Source organism: Oncorhynchus tshawytscha, linkage group LG16 (assembly GCF_018296145.1).
Source record: "Oncorhynchus tshawytscha isolate Ot180627B linkage group LG16, Otsh_v2.0, whole genome shotgun sequence".
In the NCBI taxonomy this organism is placed as follows: domain Eukaryota; kingdom Metazoa; phylum Chordata; class Actinopteri; order Salmoniformes; family Salmonidae; genus Oncorhynchus; species Oncorhynchus tshawytscha.
In genome coordinates this window covers 314739-336831 of record NC_056444.1, presented here as the reverse complement: position 1 = coordinate 336831, position 22093 = coordinate 314739, and the positions used below count along the sequence as shown (strand labels likewise).

At 44.1% G+C, this 22093-nt stretch overlaps 1 protein-coding gene across 1 annotated transcript; it reads left to right on the top strand.

The window, feature by feature from the left end:
• The first annotated feature begins 6673 nt into the window (after nucleotides 1–6673).
• gorasp1b (golgi reassembly stacking protein 1b) lies at nucleotides 6674–15954 on the top strand. Its single transcript, XM_042298593.1, has 8 exons — nucleotides 6674–6913; nucleotides 9915–9995; nucleotides 11576–11779; nucleotides 11957–12043; nucleotides 12228–12358; nucleotides 13171–13312; nucleotides 14459–14546; nucleotides 15583–15954. The coding sequence occupies exons 1-8, from the start codon at nucleotides 6851–6853 to the stop codon at nucleotides 15906–15908; spliced, it is 1122 nt and encodes a 373-aa protein (XP_042154527.1). The 5' UTR covers nucleotides 6674–6850; the 3' UTR covers nucleotides 15909–15954.
• Nucleotides 15955–22093: the final 6139 nt, after the last annotated feature.

Sequence of the window (22093 nt, the reverse complement as noted above, 5' to 3'; positions counted from 1 at the left end):
TCCTTTACTTTTTTTTATTTTATACATCTATTTGACATATTAAGGACATTGTTATTAATCGTTAGTGTTCAAACTATACCAAACTTTTTGACCCCATCAGATTTCCTAAAATGACATACCCAAATCTAACTGCCTGTAGCTCAGGACCTGAAGCAAGCATATGCATAGTCTTGGTACCATTTGAAAGGAAACACTTTGAAGTTTGTGGAAATGTAAAAGGAATGTGGGAGAATATAACACATTAGATCTGGTAGAAGATAATACAAAGAAGAAACCATGTATTTTTTTGTACCATCTTTAAAATGCAAGAGAAAGGCCATAATGTATTATTCCAGCCCAGGTGCAATTTAGATTTTGGGCACTAGAAGGCATCAGTGTATGTGCAAAGTTTTAGACTAATCCAATGAACCATTACATTTATGTTAAAATTTGTATCAAGACTGCCCAAATGTGCCTAATTGTTTTTTTAATAACTTCTCAAGTTCATAATTGTGCACTCTCCTCAAACAATAGCATGGTATTATTTCAGTGTGATAGCTACTGTAAATTGGACAGTGCAGTTAGATTAACAAGAATTTAAGCTTTCTGCCAATATCAGATATGTCTATATCCTGGGAATATCCGTGTTACTTACAACCTCATGCTAATTTCATTAGCATATGTTAGCTCAACTGTCCTGAGGGGGAGCCACCAATCCTGTAGAGGTTAAATCCTTGACTTTTTATTTTGTACATCTATTTCCATTTTAAGGACATTGTTATTTTTCTTTAGTGTTCAACCTCTACCAAAAGTTTTGACCCCATCAGATTTGTACCCATTCACCCTAGCTGGCCTTTTTCTGGGTCAGTTGATGCTTGCTTTGTTGAGTTGACTTTTACAGTCCAACAACAGTAGAAAACATCAGTGTTCAGCTCATGGTTTTAACTTTGAGTCACTAGAGCCATTTAGAGTTGGAGACATACAGTACCAGTCAAGTTTGTACACACCTACTCATTCAAGGGTTTGTCTTTATTTTTTACCACAGGTCTTCCTTTCCTGTGGTGGTCCTCATGAGAGCCAAGTTACATCATAGCGCTTGATGGTTTTTGCGACTGCATTTGAAGAAAAGGCATTTGAATGTAAACATAAAAAATAAAAATATGTAAACCAGTTTTTTGGCAGAAAGGCCTTCTGGAACATGTGAACGTTCATGTGCCTTAATAACAAATATGTGTTCAATACATAAATACAAATCAAATTGTTCAATTACGAGCCTAGTAGGTTTAGCCATGGAAAAAGTCAGGAACCTTCCCGCTATCCATGATTGGCTGAGATAATGAGTGGGCTGGACATGCCGGGAGATGAGTTTTGATAGGTCTGCCATGTAAGCATGCTTCTGTGTATATAACGTGAGCTGTTTACTAAATGTTGAGTCCTTTCTACCGCGCCGTTTTTTTAAAGATATAATGTTAGTCATCGAGAACTGCAAAAGTGTTGCTACTTTTCTCATCAACATTGATGCCCTGAATGTAGCAGGCGGCAGAGCAGTTGGAGAAAGTGATGGGCTACTTTCTGCACACGCCACGGTCAGTGTGAACCGGAGTGACTTGACAACGCTGGCCAAACAAGATGTAGCTACAAACAGAACAGAGTTAGATGGTTCCAGTCTGTGTGAAGCGCTCATCCATGTATACGAACGAGTAAGAGTCTAGCTACATTTTCAGATATAAGTTTAGGAAAAATTAGCTAGGAAGCCAACATGCTAACATTACGTATATGATCTGTGTATTAATATTACTCGAATCAGAAGTCCATTTGCATTGCTAGTTATAGCCTAACCTTAGCTAGCTAACATTGAACCTAGTTTGTTAGCTTTAGCTACCTGCAGATTCACACTACAGATATGACAATGTTTGTATTGGTGGTAGTATGAGTTGAGATTTTGGTTCATTGTTCAGCTAGCTAGCTACGTGTCTAAACAAAAGACTCCACTTCAGCCGAATTACAACATGACCCATCAAATTAGCCAGGTGTGTCTCGGGGGGATTACAGTCATCTATTGTATTTCATGAACATGTTTTTTTGTCTAGACAATAGTGACCCTTCCACTTAGCTAGATGTGGCTGGGGGTGGTTATTGCATTTCCTTCACATGACCCATCCACTTAGCTAGATGTGGCTGGGGGTGGTTATTGCATTTCCTTCACATGACCCTTCCACTTAGCTAGATGTGGCTGGGGGTGGTTATTGCATTTCCTTCACATGACCCTTCCACTTAGCTAGATGTGGCTGGGGGTGGTTATAGCGTTTCCTTCACATGACCCAATCAATTTAGACAAGTGTGTCAGGTAAGTGTCATCTAATATTGCTCAACTATTTTCTGGACACATTCTGTTTTTTATACTATGCAAGTAACCACTTCACTGTGCTATTTACATGTTCTCTATCATGTGACAAATAAACCTGGATTTGATTTGATATAGCGTGTGTTTACCACATGGCCTCACGTGAATAATTAAAGAGATGGGTGGGGCTAAGGTTTGAGGAACGATGCTGAATGTGTGTAGACGAAGAGCTCTCCAGTAGGTGTAGCATCAGTGTGGCAGATGTGTTGTTACGTACCCTTACCACCTGGGGGTGGCCCGTCAGGAAGTCCAGGATCTAGTTGCAGAGGGAAGTGTTTAGTCCCAGCGCCCTTAGCTTAGTGATGTGGTCACTGTGTCAAATGCTGAGCTGTAGTCAATGAATGGCATTCTCACATATGTGTTCCTTTTGTCCAGGTGGGAAGGGGAAGTGCTGGAGTGCAATAGAGATTTCATCATCTGCTGGGGAGGTATGCAAATTGGAGTGGGTCTAGGGTTTCTGGGATAATGGTTTTGATGTGAGCCTGATCAGCCTTTCAAAGCACTTCATGGCTACAGACGTGAGTGCTACGGGTCGGTAGTCATTTAGGCAGGCACCCTTAGTGTTCTTGGACACAGGCACTATGGGGGTCTGCTTGAAACATGTTGGTATTATTGTTGGTATTATATTCAGTCAGGGACAGGTTGAAAATGTCAGTGAAGACACTTGCCAGTTGGTCAGCACATGCTCGGAGTACACGTCCTGGTAATCTGGCCCTGTGACCTTGTGAATGTTGACCTGTTTAAAGGTCTTACTCACATCAGCTACAGAGAGCGTGATCACACAGTCATCTGGAACAGCTGATGCGCTCATGCATGCTTCAGTGTTGCTTGCCTCGAAGCGAGCATAGAAGTAATTTAGCTCGTCTGGTAGGCTCGTGTCACTGGGCAGCTCGCGGCTGCGCTTCCCTTTGTAGTCTGTAATAGTTTTGATGCCCTGCCACATTCGACGAGTGGAGCCGATGTAGTACGATTCAATCTTCGTCCTGTTTTGACGCTTTGCCTGTTTGATGGTTCGTCAGCGGGCATATTGGGATTTTTTACAAGCTTCCGCTCCTTGAAATAGGCAGCTCTACCATTTAGCTCAGTGCAGATGCTGCCCATAATCCATGGCTTCTGGTTGGGGTATGTACGTACAGTCACTGTGGGGACGACGTCATCGATGCACTTATTGATGAAGCCAGTGACTGATGTGGTGTACTCTTCAATGCCACCGGAAGAACCGCAAAACATATTCCAGTCTGTGCTAGCAAAAGTGCTGTTGCTTAGCATCTGCGTCTTCTGACCACTTCTGTATTGAGCGAGTCACTGCTGCTTCCTGCTTTAGTTTTTGCTTGTAAATGGGTTTGTATGGCCGAGCAGCCACACACAAGCCTAAGATCTCCATGCGCAATGCCAAGCGCTGGCTGGAGTGGTGTAAAACTCGTCCCCATTGAATTCTGGAGCAGTGGAAACGCGTTCTCTGATGTGATGAGTCATGCTTCACCATCTGGCAGTTCGACGGACTAATTCGGGTTTGGAGGATTTCAGAAGAATACTACCTGCCCAAATGTATAGTGCCAACTGTAAAGTTTGGTGGAGGAGGAATAATGGTTTGGGGCTGTTTTTCATGGCATCTCCATGGGCCCACCTTGGGGGGGGTCAAAGGTCATACCGCTATGCATTTTGTGGTATACTGAGACAGGATGGGCAGTATTTAAATATGCTTCATTATCTCATGGTACCCTAGATGATAAATACACCAAATGTCCCACAGAACAAGGGGACTTATTTAAAAAGATTCATAGAGTCATCAATGATTTCGTCACAGCAGCCTATTTTCAAGTTAGCCACCATTCATTACAATGTGGAGAAGCTGAATTTATTTTCAAAGCCATAAATGAATATATAATTGTTGTAATGAGACCATAAAGACTGAAAACATGTGTAAGGTGATGCTGAATGATGGCCCAGAGATGTTATAAGTATTTAGCTAAATGTTACCAGAATCATGGTAGTAATATGACAAAAATGCTGTCTGAATTGCAGAGTTTTGTAGCTGTTTCAAATACAATACATTCAGAATGTCTTCAGACCTCCTTTCCCAAAACATTTACGTTCCAGCCTTATTCTAAGAGTGTTTTCCCCTCATCAATCTACACATTATATACCCCATAACGACAAAGCAAAAACAGTTTTTTACATTTTTGCAGATTTATAAAAATAAAAAAACGGAATTATCACATTTACAAAAGTATTCAGACTATTTACTCAGTACTTTGTTGAAACACTTTTGGCAGTGATTACAGCCTCGAGTCTTCTTGGGTATGACACTACAAGCCAGGTACACCTGTATTTGGGGAGTTTCTCTCATTCTTCTCTGCAGATCCATGCTCTGTCAGGTTGGGTTGGGAGTGTCGCTGCATAGCTATTTTCAGGTCTCTTCAGAGATGTTCGATCGTGTTCAAGTCCGTGCCACTCGAGGATAGTCAGAGACCTGTCCCCAAGCCACTCCTAGGTTGTCTTGGTTGTATTCTTAGGGTCATTGTCCTGTTGGAAGGTGAACCTTCGCCCTGGAGCAGGTTTTCATCAAGGCTCTCTCTGTACTTTGCTCCATTAATCTTTCCCTCGATCCTGACTATTATCCCAGTCTCTGCCACTGAAAAACATCCCCACAGCATGATGCTGCCACCACCATGCTTCACCGCAGGGGTGGTGCCAGGTTTCCTCCAGACATGACGCTTCGCATTCAGGCCAAAGAGTTCAATCTCGGTTTCATCAGACCAGAGAATCTTGTTTCTCTAATCAAATCAAATTGTATTGGTCACATACACATATTTTGCAGGTGTTGCGAAATGCTTGTGTTCCTAGCTCCAACAGTGCAGTAGTATCTAACAATTCACAGCAATACACACAAAGCTAATAGTAAAACAATGGAATGCATTTTTTTTAACTCAGCAAAAAAAAAAGTCCCTTTTTCATGACCCTGTCTTTCAAAGATTATTCGTAAAAATCTAAATAACTTCACAGATCGTCATTGTAAAGGGTTTAAACACTGTTTCCCATGCTTGTTCAATGAACCATAAATAATTAATGAACATGCACCTAATGGAACGGTCATTAAGACACTAACAGCTTACAGACGGTAGGAAATTAAGGTCACAGTTATGAAAATTTAGGACACTAAAGAGGCCTTTGTACTGACTCTGAAAAACACCAAAAGAAAGATGCCCAGGGTCCCTGCTTATCTGTGTGAATGTGCCTTAGGCATGCTGCAAGGAGGCATGAGGACTGCAGATGTGGCCAGGGAAATAATTTGCTATGTCCGTACTGGGAGACGCCTAAGAAAGAGCTACAGGGAGACAGGACGGACAGCTGATCGTCCTCGCAGTGGCGAGGACACTGTTGTTTCAACGCCATTGGCAACCTAATGTGTGGAATCTACGTTGAAAACACATTTGAATTTACAAAATGTCATTAACCAGTATGGTTTGCATCTCATTTCAACCATCATTGAAAATATTGAAATTGGGGTAAAACATCAACTCAAACACAGTAACTTAACCCAACTAACAGGTTGTTAAAGCAATCTAATGTTAAAATTGCGTTGAAAATAAGGTTTGGGTTAAGGGCCCTGCACAGCGGTGCGCTATATGGTGCTCTGTGGAGGTTGCCTGCTCTGTCACACTTTGGGCCTGTTGTGTGGAGGACAGTCTGAGGCCTTTGACTGGGGCAAGAAGCTGGCTGGAATGGCAGCCTTGCGGAGACCAGGCAACCTCTCCAGGGATCGGCCCTCTCCCCTCCTTTCCCTGGTGCAGGGAACTGGGTGGATGGCTTTGCCGCCCCCTGGTGGACATAAGCATTCAAATCACCTGTCAATGGGGGCGGCAGGGTAGCCTAGTGGTTAGAGCGTTGGACTAGTAACCGAAAGATTGCAAGTTCGAATCCCCGAGCTGACAAGGTACAAATCTGTCGTTCTGCCCCTGAACAGGCAGTTAACCCACTGTTCCTAGGCCGTCATTGAAAATAAGAATTTGTTCTTAACTGACTTGTCTAGTTAAATAAAGGTAAAATTAAAAAAATTAAATTAAAATGGACAGGTGTAAAGAACACGTGTAAAAATGACTAACAAGCTTTCAAATGACCTGTTAACTCACACTGGGCAGGTGAAAAAATCACGTGTACAAACAAATACTTTTGACACTTGTAATAATCATTTGTCAGTTGCCTTTTTCAAGTGTTAAGACGATGTGTACCTTTTATCTTTTCTTACTAATCGAACACAGAGTGGACTTCACATCTTTGCTCCAGGCTGTGAATCCACACCGCTCGATGCGTCTGGCACGTCGTCTCTGTTTGTTACTTTAGCCTGGCTGCATACAGAGTAGAGTCTGTGCGACGTGGAGGCATATCTCCTCGGCTAAGACAACACATTCAAAATGACAGTACTACCTCACCTTAGTTAAAAAACAACTGGAACGGTAGTTTGCGATGGGCATAAGTCAAAGCTCAATAGTACCCGACGGGGGGACAAGTGGATACCATGTCCATGGGGTAGGTTGCTAATGACTGCTAGCAAACAGTAAAGTAGGATTTCAAGACAGTGTGCTGTTTTATATATATATTTAGCAGAAATCAGCAACTTTGACATCTAGACTGCCTTCTGCTCTTTAACGTTATGTCTGTGATAATGAGGAGGCACTGACACATCTCTTTCCCTCTGCTTGGTTCGTTACACCATCAGCTATACTGTGTACAATCTATTGGTTGCGTTTTGGGGACTAACTTCTGCAGTGCCATGTTATTAGGAGATAAAGTTATGTGTGTTATATATGTATAAAGGACGTCACGCTGCTTGCTTTAGTGAGTCCCTCCCGTTTCGGCCCTGACGCGAACCCGGGACCTCTGCCTGGTTCACACACGTCACCGCCCTACTGAAGCGTTTTACCGGTTGTCACCGCCTTACTGAAGCGTTTTACCGGTTGTCACCGCCTTACTGAAGCGTTTTACCGGTTGTCACCGCCCTACTGAAGCGTTTTACCGGTTGTCACCGCCCTACTGAAGCGTTTTACCGGTTGTCACCGCCCTACTGAAGCGTTTTACCGGTTGTCACCGCCCTACTGAAGCGTTTTACCGGTTGTCACCGCCCTACTGAAGCGTTTTACCGGTTGTCGCGGCGCGAAAAACTAGCTGGAGTAAGTTTCACATGTCCCCATGTGCTACATATGTCATTGGGAGCTAATAAGCAGTGGTCAAGTGTTATTTTTGAACCCCGCGGTGAGGGGGTACCAGAAGTGTAAATGACGTCATCATTCCCACAGTCAGAGTTTGTGCGGACAGATGTCGCCAGCATGTCATTATCCAACAGGGATCATCAACTAGCTGTTATAGAATATGCGTAACATGCAGCCTCCAATTGCAACGTATGTCTATGCCCACACATATTGTCTCAAACATTTTCTATTTTTAATAGTCTCAAACACCAAGTTAGTCATACCTAATTTCACACTACGTCATCATCACTGATAATTCTTCACGTTTTACCTACCGTTGACACGTCCAAACTGCATCTCTATTCCAGTCATTTGATTGATCACAATCAGTTTCATGGGAATATGCATTCAAATCTTCTTGAATTACTGTTTGGTGAGCGAATTAGAGCAGATGATGCCAGTGGTGGAGAAGTACCCAACTGTCATCCTTCTGTAAAAGTAAAGATATCTTCATAGAAAGTGACTCAAGTAAAAGTCTAAAAGTATTTGGTTTAAAATATACCTAAGTATCAAAAGTAAAAGTATAAATCATTTCAAATTCTTTATATTAAGCAAACCAGATGGCACCATTTTCTAGTTTTTATTTATTTACGGATAGCCAGGGGCACGCTTCAACACTCAGACATCATTGACAAGCAAAACATGTCGGTTTAGTGAGTCCGCCAGATCAGAGACAGTAGGGATGACCAGGGATGTTCTCTGTTTAGTGAGTCTGCCAGATCAGAGGCAGTAGGGATGACCAGGGATGTTCTCTGTTTAGTGAGTCTGCCAGATCAGAGACAGTAGGGATGACCAGGGATGTTCTCTGTTTAGTGAGTCTGCCAGATCAGAGGTAGTAGGGATGACCAGGGACATTCTCTGTTTAGTGAGTCTGCCAGATCAGAGACAGTAGGGATGACCAGGGATGTTCTCTGTTTAGTGAGTCCTCCTGATCAGAGGCAGTAGGGATGACCAGGGATGTTCTCTGTTTAGTGAGTCCTCCAGATCAGAGACAGTAGGGATGACCAGGGATGTTCTCTGTTTAGTGAGTCCTCCAGATCAGAGACAATAGGGATGACCAGGGATGTTCTCTGTTTAGTGAGTCCACCAGATCAGAGTTAGTAGGGATGACCAGGGATGTTCTCTGTTTAGTGAGTCCACATGATCAGAGAAAGTAGGGATGACCAGGGATGTTCTCTGTTTAGTGAGTCCTCCAGATCAGAGACAATAGGGATGACCAGGGATGTTCTCTGTTTAGTGAGTCCTCCTGATCAGAGGCAGTAGAGATGACCAGGGATGTTCTCTGTTTAGTGAGTCCTGAGGTCAGGACTCTGAATGGGCCACTCCAGAAGGCTGGGCCACTTGGGTTGAGGTCAGGACTCTGACTGGGCCACTCCAGAATGCGTATTTTCTTCTGTTGAAGCCATTCTGTTGTTGATTTACTTCTGTGTTTTGGGTCGTTGTCCTTTTGCATCACCTAACTTCTGTTGAGCTTCAATTGGTGGACAGAATGGCTAACATTCTTCTGCAAAATGTCTTGATAAACTTGGGAATTAATATTTCTGTAGATGATAGCAAGCTGTCCAGGCCCTGAGGCAGCAAGTAGCCCCAAACCATGATGCTCCCTCCACCATACTTTACAGTTGGGATGAGGTTTTGATGTTGGGGTGCTGTGCCTTTTTCTCCACACACAGTGTTGTGTGTTCCTTCCAAACAACTCAACTGTAGTTTCATCTGTCCACAGAATGTTTTGCCAGTAGCGCTGTGGAACATCCAGGTTCTCTTTTGCAAATTTCAGACGTGCAGCAATGTTTTTTTGGACAGCAGTGGCTTCTTCCGTGTTGTCCTCCCATGAACACCCTTCTTGTTTAGTGTTTTACATATGTGCAGTTTGAGCTACTGGAAGTGACGTTGCAGGCTAGCTCAGTGCTGCCCCCTCTCAATGATTAACTCAAGTTGAAGGTCATCCGGGGTACTGCAGGCTGCCATTAACAAATAAATTATCCTTATTACTTCTTCTGTGTGCGATTTTGTTTTTGTAAATAATCGGTTCAAGGACATGTTAGAAACCAAGGTGTGTTAGAAACCATCGCTTGGTACCATGATTGTATTTATTTACACCAAGATTGACCACGGATATGGTCATTTTTCCTGTTCACTATCCAATTTAGTTAAAACAATACCTGCAGTACTACGGCCTGCCTTGAACTTCAGTGGCTTCAATGAGAGGGGGCAGTCGTTGTCCCCTGGATGAAACCTGCTGTAAACACGTTATCTAACTTATTTGGCTACTCTATTTCCAGATCCAAGAGAACTCCCCTGCACACCATGCTGGTTTGGAGCCATTCTTTGACTTCGTCCTATCAATAGGAAACACCAGACTGGTGAGTTATGGGGACAGAGGGATTCATTAACACCAGACTGGTGAGTTATGGGGACAGAGGGATTCATTAACACCAGACTGGTGAGTTATGGGGACAGAGGGATTCATTAACACCAGACTGGTGAGTTATGGGGACAGAGGGATTCATTAACACCAGACTGGTGAGTTATGGGGACAGAGGGATTCATTAACACCAGACTGGTGAGTTATGGGGACAGAGGGATTCATTAACACCAGACTGGTGAGTTATGGGGACAGAGGGATTCATTAACACCAGACTGGTGAGTTATGGGGACAGAGGGATTCATTAACACCAGACTGTTGTGTGGGTACTGTCACTGTGTCTTTATGAACAGGTGTGTGGGTACTGTCACTGTGTCTTTATGAACAGGTGTGTGGGTACTGTCACTGTGTCTTTATGAACAGGTGTGTGGGTACTGTCACTGTGTCTTTATGAACAGGTGTGTGGGTACTGTCACTGTGTCTTTATGAACAGGTGTGTGGGTACTGTCACTGTGTCTTTATGAACAGGTGTGTGGGTACTGTCACTGTGTCTTTATGAACAGGTGTGTGGGTACTGTCACTGTGTCTTTATGAACAGGGGTGTGGGTGAACTGTCACTGTGTCTTTATGAACAGGTGTGTGGGTACTGTCACTGTGTCTTTATGAACAGGTGTGTGGGTACTGTCACTGTGTCTTTATGAACAGGTGTGTGGGTACTGTCTTTATGAACAGGTGTGTGGGTACTGTCACTGTGTCTTTATGAACAGGTGTGTGGGTACTGTCACTGTGTCTTTATGAACAGGTGTGTGGGTACTGTCACTGTGTCTTTATGAACAGGTGTGTGGGTACTGTCACTGTGTCTTTATGAACAGGTGTGTGGGTACTGTCACTGTACTGTCTTTATGAACAGGTGTGTGGGTACTGTCACTGTCTTTATGAACAGGTGTGTGGTACTGTCACTGTGTCTTTATGAACAGGTGTGTGGGTACTGTCACTGTCTTTATGAACAGGTGTGTGGGTACTGTCACTGTGTCTTTATGAACAGGTGTGTGGGTACTATCACTGTTTCTTTATGAACAGGTGTGGGTACTGTCACTGTGTCTTTATGAACAGGTGTGTGGGTACTGTCACTGTCTTTATGAACAGGTGTGTGGGTACTGTCACTGTGTCTTTATGAACAGGTGTGTGGGTACTGTCACTGTGTCTTTATGAACAGGTGTGTGGGTACTGTCACTGTGTCTTTATGAACAGGTGTGTGGGTACTGTGTCTTTATGAACAGGTACTGTCACTGTTTTTTTATGAACAGGTGTGTGGGTACCTGTCACTGTGTCTTTATGAACAGGTGTGTGGGTACCTGTCACTGTGTCTTTATGAACAGGTGTGTGGGTACCTGTCACTGTGTCTTTATGAACAGGTGTGTGGGTACTGTCACTGTGTCTTTATGAACAGGTGTGTGGGTACTGTCACTGTTTCTTTATGAACAGGTGTGTGGGTACCTGTCACTGTGTCTTTATGAACAGGTGTGTGGGTACTGTGTATTTTTGCTGACAGCTGTTTTTACCCTCTCCTCACTCCAGAACAGAGAGAATGACCTGCTGAAGGCCCTTCTGAAGGCCAACGTGGAGAAGGCAGTGAGGCTGGAGGTGTGGAGCACCAAGGCTCTTAGGGTCAGAGAGCTGGAGGTGGTTCCTAGCAACATGTGGGGGGGCCAGGGGCTCCTGGGGGCTTCTGTACGCTTCTGCAGCTTCCAGGGAGCCCATGAGAAGGTCTGGCACGTCCTGGTGAGTTAGGACAAGTCACAGTAGAGCCTCTGTTGTTGCTTTGTTATCATAGAACTCATGTAGCCTCATGTATAGGACTCTAGTGGCTTTATACACAGCAGACACCACATCACATACCTCTGGGGTTTTCAATTAGTTTGTAAGATCAGAAATGATAACTTCTTCCTTTTCTTCCAGGATGTGGAATCTAATTCCCCAGCAGCGTTGGCTGGCTTGCAGGCACACCAAGACTTCATTGTTGGAGCGGACCAGGTGTTGCAAGATGTACGATTAGGACCAGTAACCTATTGTTTGCATGGGAAATCCATTTCACCAAATATTTTAACTTTTTCAAAGTTAGAAATTGCTGAAAGATATTTTTTGTTCACTGTTAGCTGGCATGTTTTTCCTCCCAGATTGCCCTTTTCTCTTACTGCAGTGTCTATGATTGTGTTGTTTCACTCTGCAGTCTGAGGACTTGTTCACCCTGATCGAGAGCAACGAGGGCAAGCCTCTGAAGCTGCTGGTCTACAACACTGGGACAGACCTCTGTAGAGAGCTGGTGGTTACCCCCAATGTAGCCTGGGGCGGAGAGGGCAGGTAAACCTCTCTCCACTCTAACAGACTGTATCAACTTCTTTTAGGAGAAAGTCTGTTTATATCCCGCTACTGCTTCATACCCTGCTACAACCTTTAGCAACGGGTATGTTCACAATATACCATACCCCCTTAGCAACGGGTATGTTCACAATATACCATACCCCCTTAGCAACGGGTATGTTCACAATATACCATACCCCCTTAGCAACAGGTATGTTCACAATATACCATACCCCCTTAGCAACGGGTATGTTCACAATATACCATGTTACAATATACCCCTTAGCAACGGGTATGTTCACAATATACCATACCCCCTTAGCAACGGGTATGTTCACAGTATACCATACCCCCTTAGCAACGGGTATGTTCACAGTATACCATACCCCCTTAGCAACGGGTATGTTCACAGTATACCATACCCCCTTAGCAACGGGTATGTTCACAGTATACCATACCCCTTAGCAACGGGTATGTTCACAGTATACCATACCCCCTTAGCAACGGGTATGTTCACAGTATACCATACCCCCTTAGCAACGGGTATGTTCACAATATACCATACCCCCTTAGCAATGGGTATATTCACAGTATACCATACCCCCTTAGCAACGGGTATATTCACAGTATACCATACCCTTAGCAACGGGTATGTTTACAATATACCATACCCCCTTAGCAATGGGTATGTTCACAATATACCATACCCCCTTAGCAACGGGTATATTCACAATATACCATACCCCCTTAGCAACAGGTATATTCACAATATACCATAGCCCCTCCAGGAATATTGTTTAATTCTATCTCAGTTTAGGTTGTGGTATTGGATACGGCTACTTGCACCGAATCCCAAGCCGTCCTGTTAACCTGAACAGCCATGGGGCCCTTCCTTTACCTACACCTGATGACAACAGCAGAACCCGAGAGATCCCCCCTGGTCACCACACTGAGGTAAACACCTTCACATCTCACCTCTCGTTCCCTTTCAGACGAGACAGTTTTACTGACGGTTGATAAACGGTTAGAATTTCTTTTAGATAAATATGATACATTTTCTTTGAATATCCCAAGTGTATTTAGAATGATATGTAGCTAAGTGACATGTTTTATTTAAACTTTATTTATCTAAGAGACCCTTTATGATGGAGAGCAAATACATCCAGGATATACAGTAGTAGCACTGTCTGTCATCTCAAGTTCCCTTTAATCTCTCCATCTGGTCTTAACCTCTCCATCTGGTCTTAACCTCTCCATCTAGCCTTAACCTCTCCATCTGGCCTTAACCTCTCCATTTGGCCTTAACCTCTACCTTAACCTCTCCATCTGGTCTTAACCTCCATCTGGTCTTAACCTCTCCGTCTGGTCTTAACCTCTCCGTCTGGTCTTAACCTCTCCGTCTGGTCTTAACCTCTCCGTCTGGTCTTAACCTCTCCGTCTGGTCTTAACCTCTCCGTCTGGCCGTAACCTCTCCGTCTGGCCTTAACCTCTCCATTTGGCCTTAACCTCTACCTTAACCTCTCCATCTGGTCTTAACCTCTACCTTAACCTCTCCATCTGGTCTTAACCTCTCCATCTGGCCTTAACCTCCCCGTCTGGCCGTAACCTCTCCGTCTGGCCGTAACCTCTCCGTCTGGCCGTAACCTCTCCGTTTGGCCGTAACCTCTCCGTCTGGCCGTAACCTCTCCGTCTGGCCGTAACCTCTCCGTCTGGCCTTAACCTCTCCATCTGGTCTTAACCTCTACCTTAACCTCTCCATCTGGTCTTAACCTCTCCATCTGGTCTTAACCTCTACCTCTCCATCTGGTCTTAACCTCTACCTTAACCTCTCCATCTGGTCTTAACCTCTCCATCTGGCCTTAACCTCTCCAGCTGGCCTTAACCTCTCCAGCTGGCCTTAACCTCTCCAGCTGGCCTTAACCTCTACTTAACCTCTGAATCTGGCCTTAACCTCTGAATCTGGCCTTAACCTCTGAATCTGGCCTTAACCTCTGAATCTGGCCTTAACCTCTGAATCTGGCCTTAACCTCTGAATCTGGCCTTAACCTCTGAATCTGTTCTTAACCTCTGAATCTGGTCTTAACCTCTGAATCTGGTCAGCCGGGTGAAGGAGTGTTGGGTCCGCAGCAGCCCATCCAGGTCCCCTCTCTACATCTACCTCCTCCCATCCAAAGAATCATGGACCCAGGTAACCTTCTACTCAGGAAATAATAGAATCATTAGGGCCAGTTTCCCAGACACAGATTAAGCCTGGTCCTGGACTAAAAAGCTGTTTTTAAATTCAGAATATTAATTCTTTGCAAATTCTGTTTTAACCTGGACTAGGTTTAATCTGTGTCTGGGAATCCGGCCATAAAACGCTTCAATATTTGTTGTGTTTTCTGGGTCTCTGTGTTAAAGGACTCCCCCAGAGGAAGTTGCCACCACTATTTCGATGTAATTTCCTGTCCTAGAGATGAAACACACATTTAGGTTCCACCTCAGAAGAATGACAAAGGCTACTTATACATATTCACGAATTGGTTGCTATGATAACCTTATCTAGCTAGTTTATGTAATCTAATTGTTGATGGGTTTTTTTTTACTACACCATATTCAACAGATTATCCAGCTGGCTCTATGGCTGGTTCTGGAGCTGGATTTGTCATAAGCATTGATTTAGGGAAAACTTTGACTTCTCCATCTATTGTTATCTCCAAAGTTGTGTCATCTTCCATAAATTGTGAGTCAGGTGGAATTATAAATCCACCATAGAAATAGTTAGAAAGCACTGCTAATATGGCGGAGCCCAGGGGGAGCGGGTTTGCAAAAAAGCTATCATATCACGTAATTATACCATTTCTAAAACGCTCAGATATATATATTCATACAAACTAGCTAAAAAATAAGTGAACATTTACAAATGATCCAATTTCTGGAAGGAATAAAAAAGTGGAAGTGAAAAAACTAAAGTTTGAAGCCCTTATTTTAATTAGCTCCACAGCTCAGTAGCTGTTTGGCACATCTCAGTCACCAAGAGGGAGAACTTTGCAGCTCTTTCTGAATAATAAACATGCTGGTGGGTGGTAAAATAAAACCCAAACTAGAAACAAAACTGAGGCTGAAAATATAATTTGTATGTCGTATCATAGGAAAGACGCTGCATTCACACGGATTAAAAACGAAGTGGGCAGTTTGGATTTGACGATAAACATGTTTTCCTGTTGTTCTGTTTCACTGTCAAGATTCCTCCAGTATCTCTGAGGCTCTGACACCTGACCTATCAGAGATGGTCTCCTCCATTGACGTGGGTCACATGACCAAGGACGTGTCCATGCTAGCCAATGACGGGGATGTCTCCTGTCGTCAACACCACCCCAACCCCCAAGACCTGATGTCCCCTCCCTCTGGTGGAGCCGCCACAGGGGACCTGATCTCAGAGGCCCTGTCTGACACTGCTACATCACTGGACCAGGGGGTTGATCTGAACATGGCAATACACTCACACCTGGCAAACCACAGCCCACAACTCAAGGCAGAGGAGGAGGAGGAGGGGGAGAGGAGGCATTAGAGCACATTGCTGCATCAGAGGAGGAGGAGGAGGCATTAGAGCACATTGCTGCATCAGAGGAGGAGGAGGAGGCATTAGAGCACATTGCTGCATCAGAGGAGGAGGAGGAGGCATTAGAGCACATTGCTGCATCAGAGGAGGAGGAGGAGGCATTAGAGCACGTTGCTGTATCAGAGGAGGAGGCATTAGAGCACGTTGCTGTATCAGAGGAGGAGGAGGAGGCATTAGAGCACGTTGCTGTATCAGAGGAGGAGGAGGAGGCATTAGAGCACGTTGCTGTATCAGAGGAGGAGGAGGAGGCATTAGAGCACGTTGCTGTATCAGAGGAGGAGGAGGAGGCATTAGAGCACGTTGCTGTATCAGAGGAGGAGGAGGCATTAGAGCACGTTGCTGTATCAGAGGAGGAGGAGGAGGAGGAGGAGGAGGCATTAGAGCACGTTGCTGTATCAGAGGAGGAGGCATTAGAGCACGTTGCTGTATCAGAGGAGGAGGAGGAGGCATTAGAGCACGTTGCTGTATCAGAGGAGGAGGCATTAGAGCACGTTGCTGTATCAGAGGAGGAGGAGGAGGAGGCATTAGAGCACGTTGCTGTATCAGAGGAGGAGGAGGAGGCATTAGAGCACGTTGCTGTATCAGAGGAGGAGGAGGAGGAGGCATTAGAGCACGTTGCTGTATCAGAGGAGGAGGAGGAGGAGGCATTAGAGCACGTTGCTGTATCAGAGGAGGAGGAGGAGGCATTAGAGCACGTTGCTGTATCAGAGGAGGAGGCATTAGAGCACGTTGCTGTATCAGAGGAGGAGGAGGAGGAGGCATTAGAGCACGTTGCTGTATCAGAGGAGGAGGAGGAGGCATTAGAGCACGTTGCTGCATCAGAGGAGGAGGAGGAGGCATTAGAGCACGTTGCTGCATCGGAGGAGGAGGAGGCATTAGAGCACGTTGCTGTATCAGAGAAGTAGATGCAGTGTATAAATATATATACAGGGAGAACCAGATCAATGTGTAGAGGTAACAGATATATACAGGGAGAACCAGATCAATGTGTATGGGGAACCAGATCAATGTGTAGGGGTAATAGATATATACAGGGAGAACCAGTACCAGATCAATGTGTAGGGGTAATAGATATATACAGGGAGAACCAGTACCAGATCAATGTATAGGGGTAATAGATATATACAGGGAGTACCAGATCATTGTGTAGGGGTAATAGATATATAAAGGGAGTACCAGATCAATGTGTAGGGGTAATAGATATATACAGGGAGTACCAGATCAATGTGTAGGGGTAATAGATATATACAGGGAGAACCAGATCAATGTGTAGGGGTAATAGATATATACAGGGAGAACCAGATCAATGTGTAGGGGTAATAGCTACAGTGCCTTCAGAAAGTATTGAGAACTTATTCTAAAATGGATTAAATTGTTTTTTTGTCCTCATCAATCTACACACAATAGCCCATAAAAACAGCAATTACTGTCTAAAATACATTTAGGCATATTTATAATAAAAATCTCATTGTACCATCTAAAATGCTTTCAAATATATTTTTATTAACCAAAAATATTATATTATCAGCTGTTTGAAGCTGGTGTACAAAACCAAAATTAATAGATGCAATAACTAAACTTAAGAACGGGAAGCATAGAAATAGCTCACACAGAACAGATATACCGCTTGTTAGACTGGCTTTCAATGAGAAGGACAGATCTATACCACATAGAACAGATATATCGCTTGTTAGACTGACTTTCAATGAGAAGGACAGATCTATACCACATAGAACAGATATACCGCTTGTTAGACTGGCTTTCAAAGAGAAGGACAGATCTATACCACATAGAACAGATATATCGCTTGTTAGACTGGCTTTCAATGAGAAGGACAGATCTATACCACATAGAACAGATATACCGCTTGTTAGACTGGCTTTCAATGAGAAGGACAGATCTATACCACATAGAACAGATATACCGCTTGTTAGACTGGCTTTCAATGAGAAGGACAGATCTATACCTGTATTCGGTCGGGTCACCCAATAAGGTCCATATTGTCAGAGAAGGTGTTTTCCTCTGTGTGGAAAACTAGTGGCTGAATAGAATGACAATGTTGTTCCATGAAGCTCTGCAGTTCTGCTTATTAATGACACATAGCGTCCATATTACACACGCCTTGCATATGCACTAACCTATACACCGTTTATTAGGTACACCACCCCGGTCACCAAAATGGTTTGCTCCTATAGACAGTGAGTCACGTGTCCACGGCATCCAGTTGCTGTCTGACACAATGTTAGAATGGGCAAAACGAGTGACCTAAGAGACGTTGAGCGTGGTATGATCGTAGGTGCCAGGCGCACCGGTTCCATTATCTCAGAAACAGACGGCCTCCTCACGCACAACAGTTTCTAGTGTTTACCAAGAATGGTGCGACAAACTAAAAACATCCAGTCAGCAGCAATCCTATGGGGCGGAAGCAGCATGGCCCCATCCTGCCTGGGGTCAATGGTACAGGCTGGTGGAGGTGCTGTACTGGTCTGGGGAATGTTTTCCTGGCACACGTTAGGTCCCTTGATACCAATTGACCAATGTTTCCATGCCCCATGTCTGACTTGGTACTTGATGGGTGTACCTAATAAACTGTCCACGGTGTATATTTTTTAAGTGATTTGGCTGTAGGGCGAGTGCAGTGGCTGACAGTCTAATTGTGTACAGTGGTCGACAGTCAGACCACATTTCCCTCAGGCTCAAAGCTGGTGCATCACCATTGAAGCCTTTTCTTTGTAAATCTGCCCCCCCCCCTCAGGATAGATCTGATATTTATGTCTCTGGATGTCTTATGTTACTTTATGCTGTATACAGCTATATACACTTGAATTCCCTGCATACAATATATTCACGTGAAGTTACCTTTGATTTATTCATGTTTTAATGAATGATTCTTATGGAAATTGTTAATTTTAATGGGAAATTCTTAGTCACCTCTTGATTCTATGCATGAAATCTGGAGACCTGTTAAAATGGAAGCCTATGGTAGATGATGTGTAGATCTGAAGATCTGTTAAAATGGAAGCCTATGGTAGATGATGTGTAGATCTGGAGACCTGTTAAAATGGAAGCCTATGGTAGATGATGTGTAGATCTGGAGACCTGTTAAAATGGAAGCCTATGGTAGATTATGTGTAGATCTGAAGACCTGTTAAAATGGAAGCCTATGGTAGATGATGTGTAGATCTGAAGACCTGTTAAAATGGAAGCCTATGGTAGATGATGTGTAGATCTGAATACCTGTTAAAATGGAAGCCTATGGTAGATGATGTGTAGATCTGAAGACCTGTTAAAATGGAAGCCTATGGTAGATGATGTGTAGATCTGAAGACCTGTTAAAATGGAAGCCTATGGTAGATGATGTGTAGATCTGAAGACCTGTTAAAATGGAAGCCTATGGTAGATGATGTGTAGATCTGGAGACCTGTTAAAATGGAAGCCTATGGTAGATGATGTGTAGATCTGGAGACCTGTTAAAATGGAAGCCTATGGTAGATGATGTGTAGATCTGAAGACCTGTTAAAATGGAAGCCTATGGTAGATGATGTGTAGATCTGAAGACCTGTTAAAATGGAAGCCTATGGTAGATGATGTGTAGATCTGAAGACCTGTTAAAATGGAAGCCTATGGTAGATGATGTGTAGATCTGGAGACCTGTTAAAATGGAAGCCTATGGTAGATGATGTGTAGATCTGAAGACCTGTTAAAATGGAAGCCTATGGTAGATGATGTGTAGATCTGAAGACCTGTTAAAATGGAAGCCTATGGTAGATGATGTGTAGATCTGAAGACCTGTTAAAATGGAAGCCTATGGTAGATGATGTGTAGATCTGAAGACCTGTTAAAATGGAAGCCTATGGTAGATGATGTGTAGATCTGGAGACCTGTTAAAATGGAAGCCTATGGTAGATGATGTGTGCAAAATAAAGCTTTGAATGAGTAAACAAATCAACCTGTAATATTTCTGTGTTTGTACGTAAGATGCTCATGTGAAAGAGAACATAATTCATAATTAATCAGTGAAATTGATTGATTAGGACCATTTAATTTCCTGGCAACAAACATTGAAGATGATCTCGATCTGCTTGTCTTTTCTCTTTCATTGGCTTCCTGAATGCTTCAGGTTGTCTTCCACTAGGGAGCAGTAAACACCAGGCTGACTCTAAACCCCTAGTTGTCTTTCACTAGGGAGCAGTAAACACCAGGCTGACTCTAAACCCCTAGTTGTCTTCCACTAGGGAGCAGTAAACACCAGGCTGACTCTAAACCCCTAGTTGTCTTCCACTAGGGGGCAGTAAACACTAGGCTGACTCTAAACCCCTAGTTGTCTTCCACTAGGGGGCAGTAAACAATAGGCTGACTCTAAACCCCTAGTTGTCTTCCACTAGGGGGCAGTAAACACTAGGCTGACTCTAAACCCCTAGTTGTCTTCCACTAGGGGGCAGTAAACACCAGTCTGACTCTAAACCCCTAGTTGTCTAATGTGAACCATTAGATCCCTAACCTGACACTCATGTGAACCTGTAGAACCCTAAACTGACAGTCATGTGAACCAGTAGAACCCTAACCTGACAGTCATGTGAACCTGTAGAACCCTAACCTGACAGTCATGTGAACCAGTAGAACCCTAACCTGACAGTCATGTCCCGTATGAGAACCAGTAGAACCCTAACCTGACAGTCATGTGAACCAGCAGAACCCTAACCTGACAGTCATGTGAACCTGTAGAACCCTAACCTGACAGTCATGTGAACCAGTAGAACCCTAACCTGACAGTCATGTCCTGTATGAGAACCAGTAGAACCCTAACCTGACAGTCATGTGAACCAGCAGAACCCTAACCTGACAGTCATGTGAACCTGTAGAACCCTAACCTGACAGTCATGTGAACCAGTAGAACCCTAACCTGACAGTCATGTCCCGTATGAGAACCAGTAGAACCCTAACCTGACAGTCATGTGAACCAGCAGAACCCTAACCTGACAGTCATGTGAACCAGTAGATCCCTAACAGTCATGTGAACCATTAGAACCCTAACCTGACAGTCATGTGAACCAGTAGAACCCTAACCTGACAGTCATGTGAACCAGCAGAACCCTAACCTGACAGTCATGTGAACCAGCAGAACCCTAACCTGACAGTCATGTGAACCAGTAGATCCCTAACAGTCATGTGAACCTGTAGAACCCTAACCTGACAGTCATGTGAACCAGCAGAACCCTAACCTGACAGTCATGTGAACCTGTAGAACCCTAACCTGACAGTCATGTCCCGTATGTGAACCAGTAGAACCCTAACCTGACAGTCATGTGAACCAGTAGAACCCTAACCTGACAGTCATGTGAACCAGTAGAACCCTAACCTGACAGTCATGTCCCGTATGTGAACCATTAGATCCCTAACCTGACACTCATGTGAACCTGTAGAACCGTAACCTGACAGTCATGTGAACCTGTAGAACCCTAACCTGACAGTCATGTGAACCATTATAACCCTAACCTGACAGTCATGTGAACCTGTAGAACCCTAACCTGACAGTCATGTGAACCTGTAGAACCCTAACCTGACAGTCATGTCCCGTATGTGAACCAGTAGAACCCTAACCTGAGTCATGTGAACCAGTAGAACCCTAACCTGACAGTCATGTCCCGTATGTGAACCATTAGATCCCTAACCTGACACTCATGTGAACCTGTAGAACCCTAACCTGACAGTCATGTCCCGTATGTGAACCAGTAGAACCCTAACCTGACAGTCATGTGAACCAGTAGAACCCTAACCTGACAGTCATGTGAACCAGTAGAACCCTAACCTGACAGTCATGTGAACCTGTAGAACCCTAACCTGACAGTCATGTGAACCTGTAGAACCCTAACCTGACAGTCATGTGAACCTGTAGAACCCTAACCTGACAGTCATGTGAACCTGTAGAACCCTAACCTGACAGCCATGTGAATCAGCAGAACCCTAACCTGACAGTCATGTGAACCTGTAGAACCCTAACCTGACAGTCATGTCCCGTATGTGAACCAGTAGAACCCTAACCTGACAGTCATGTGAACCAGTAGAACCCTAACCTGACAGTCATGTCCCGTATGTGAACCATTAGATCCCTAACCTGACACTCATGTGAACCT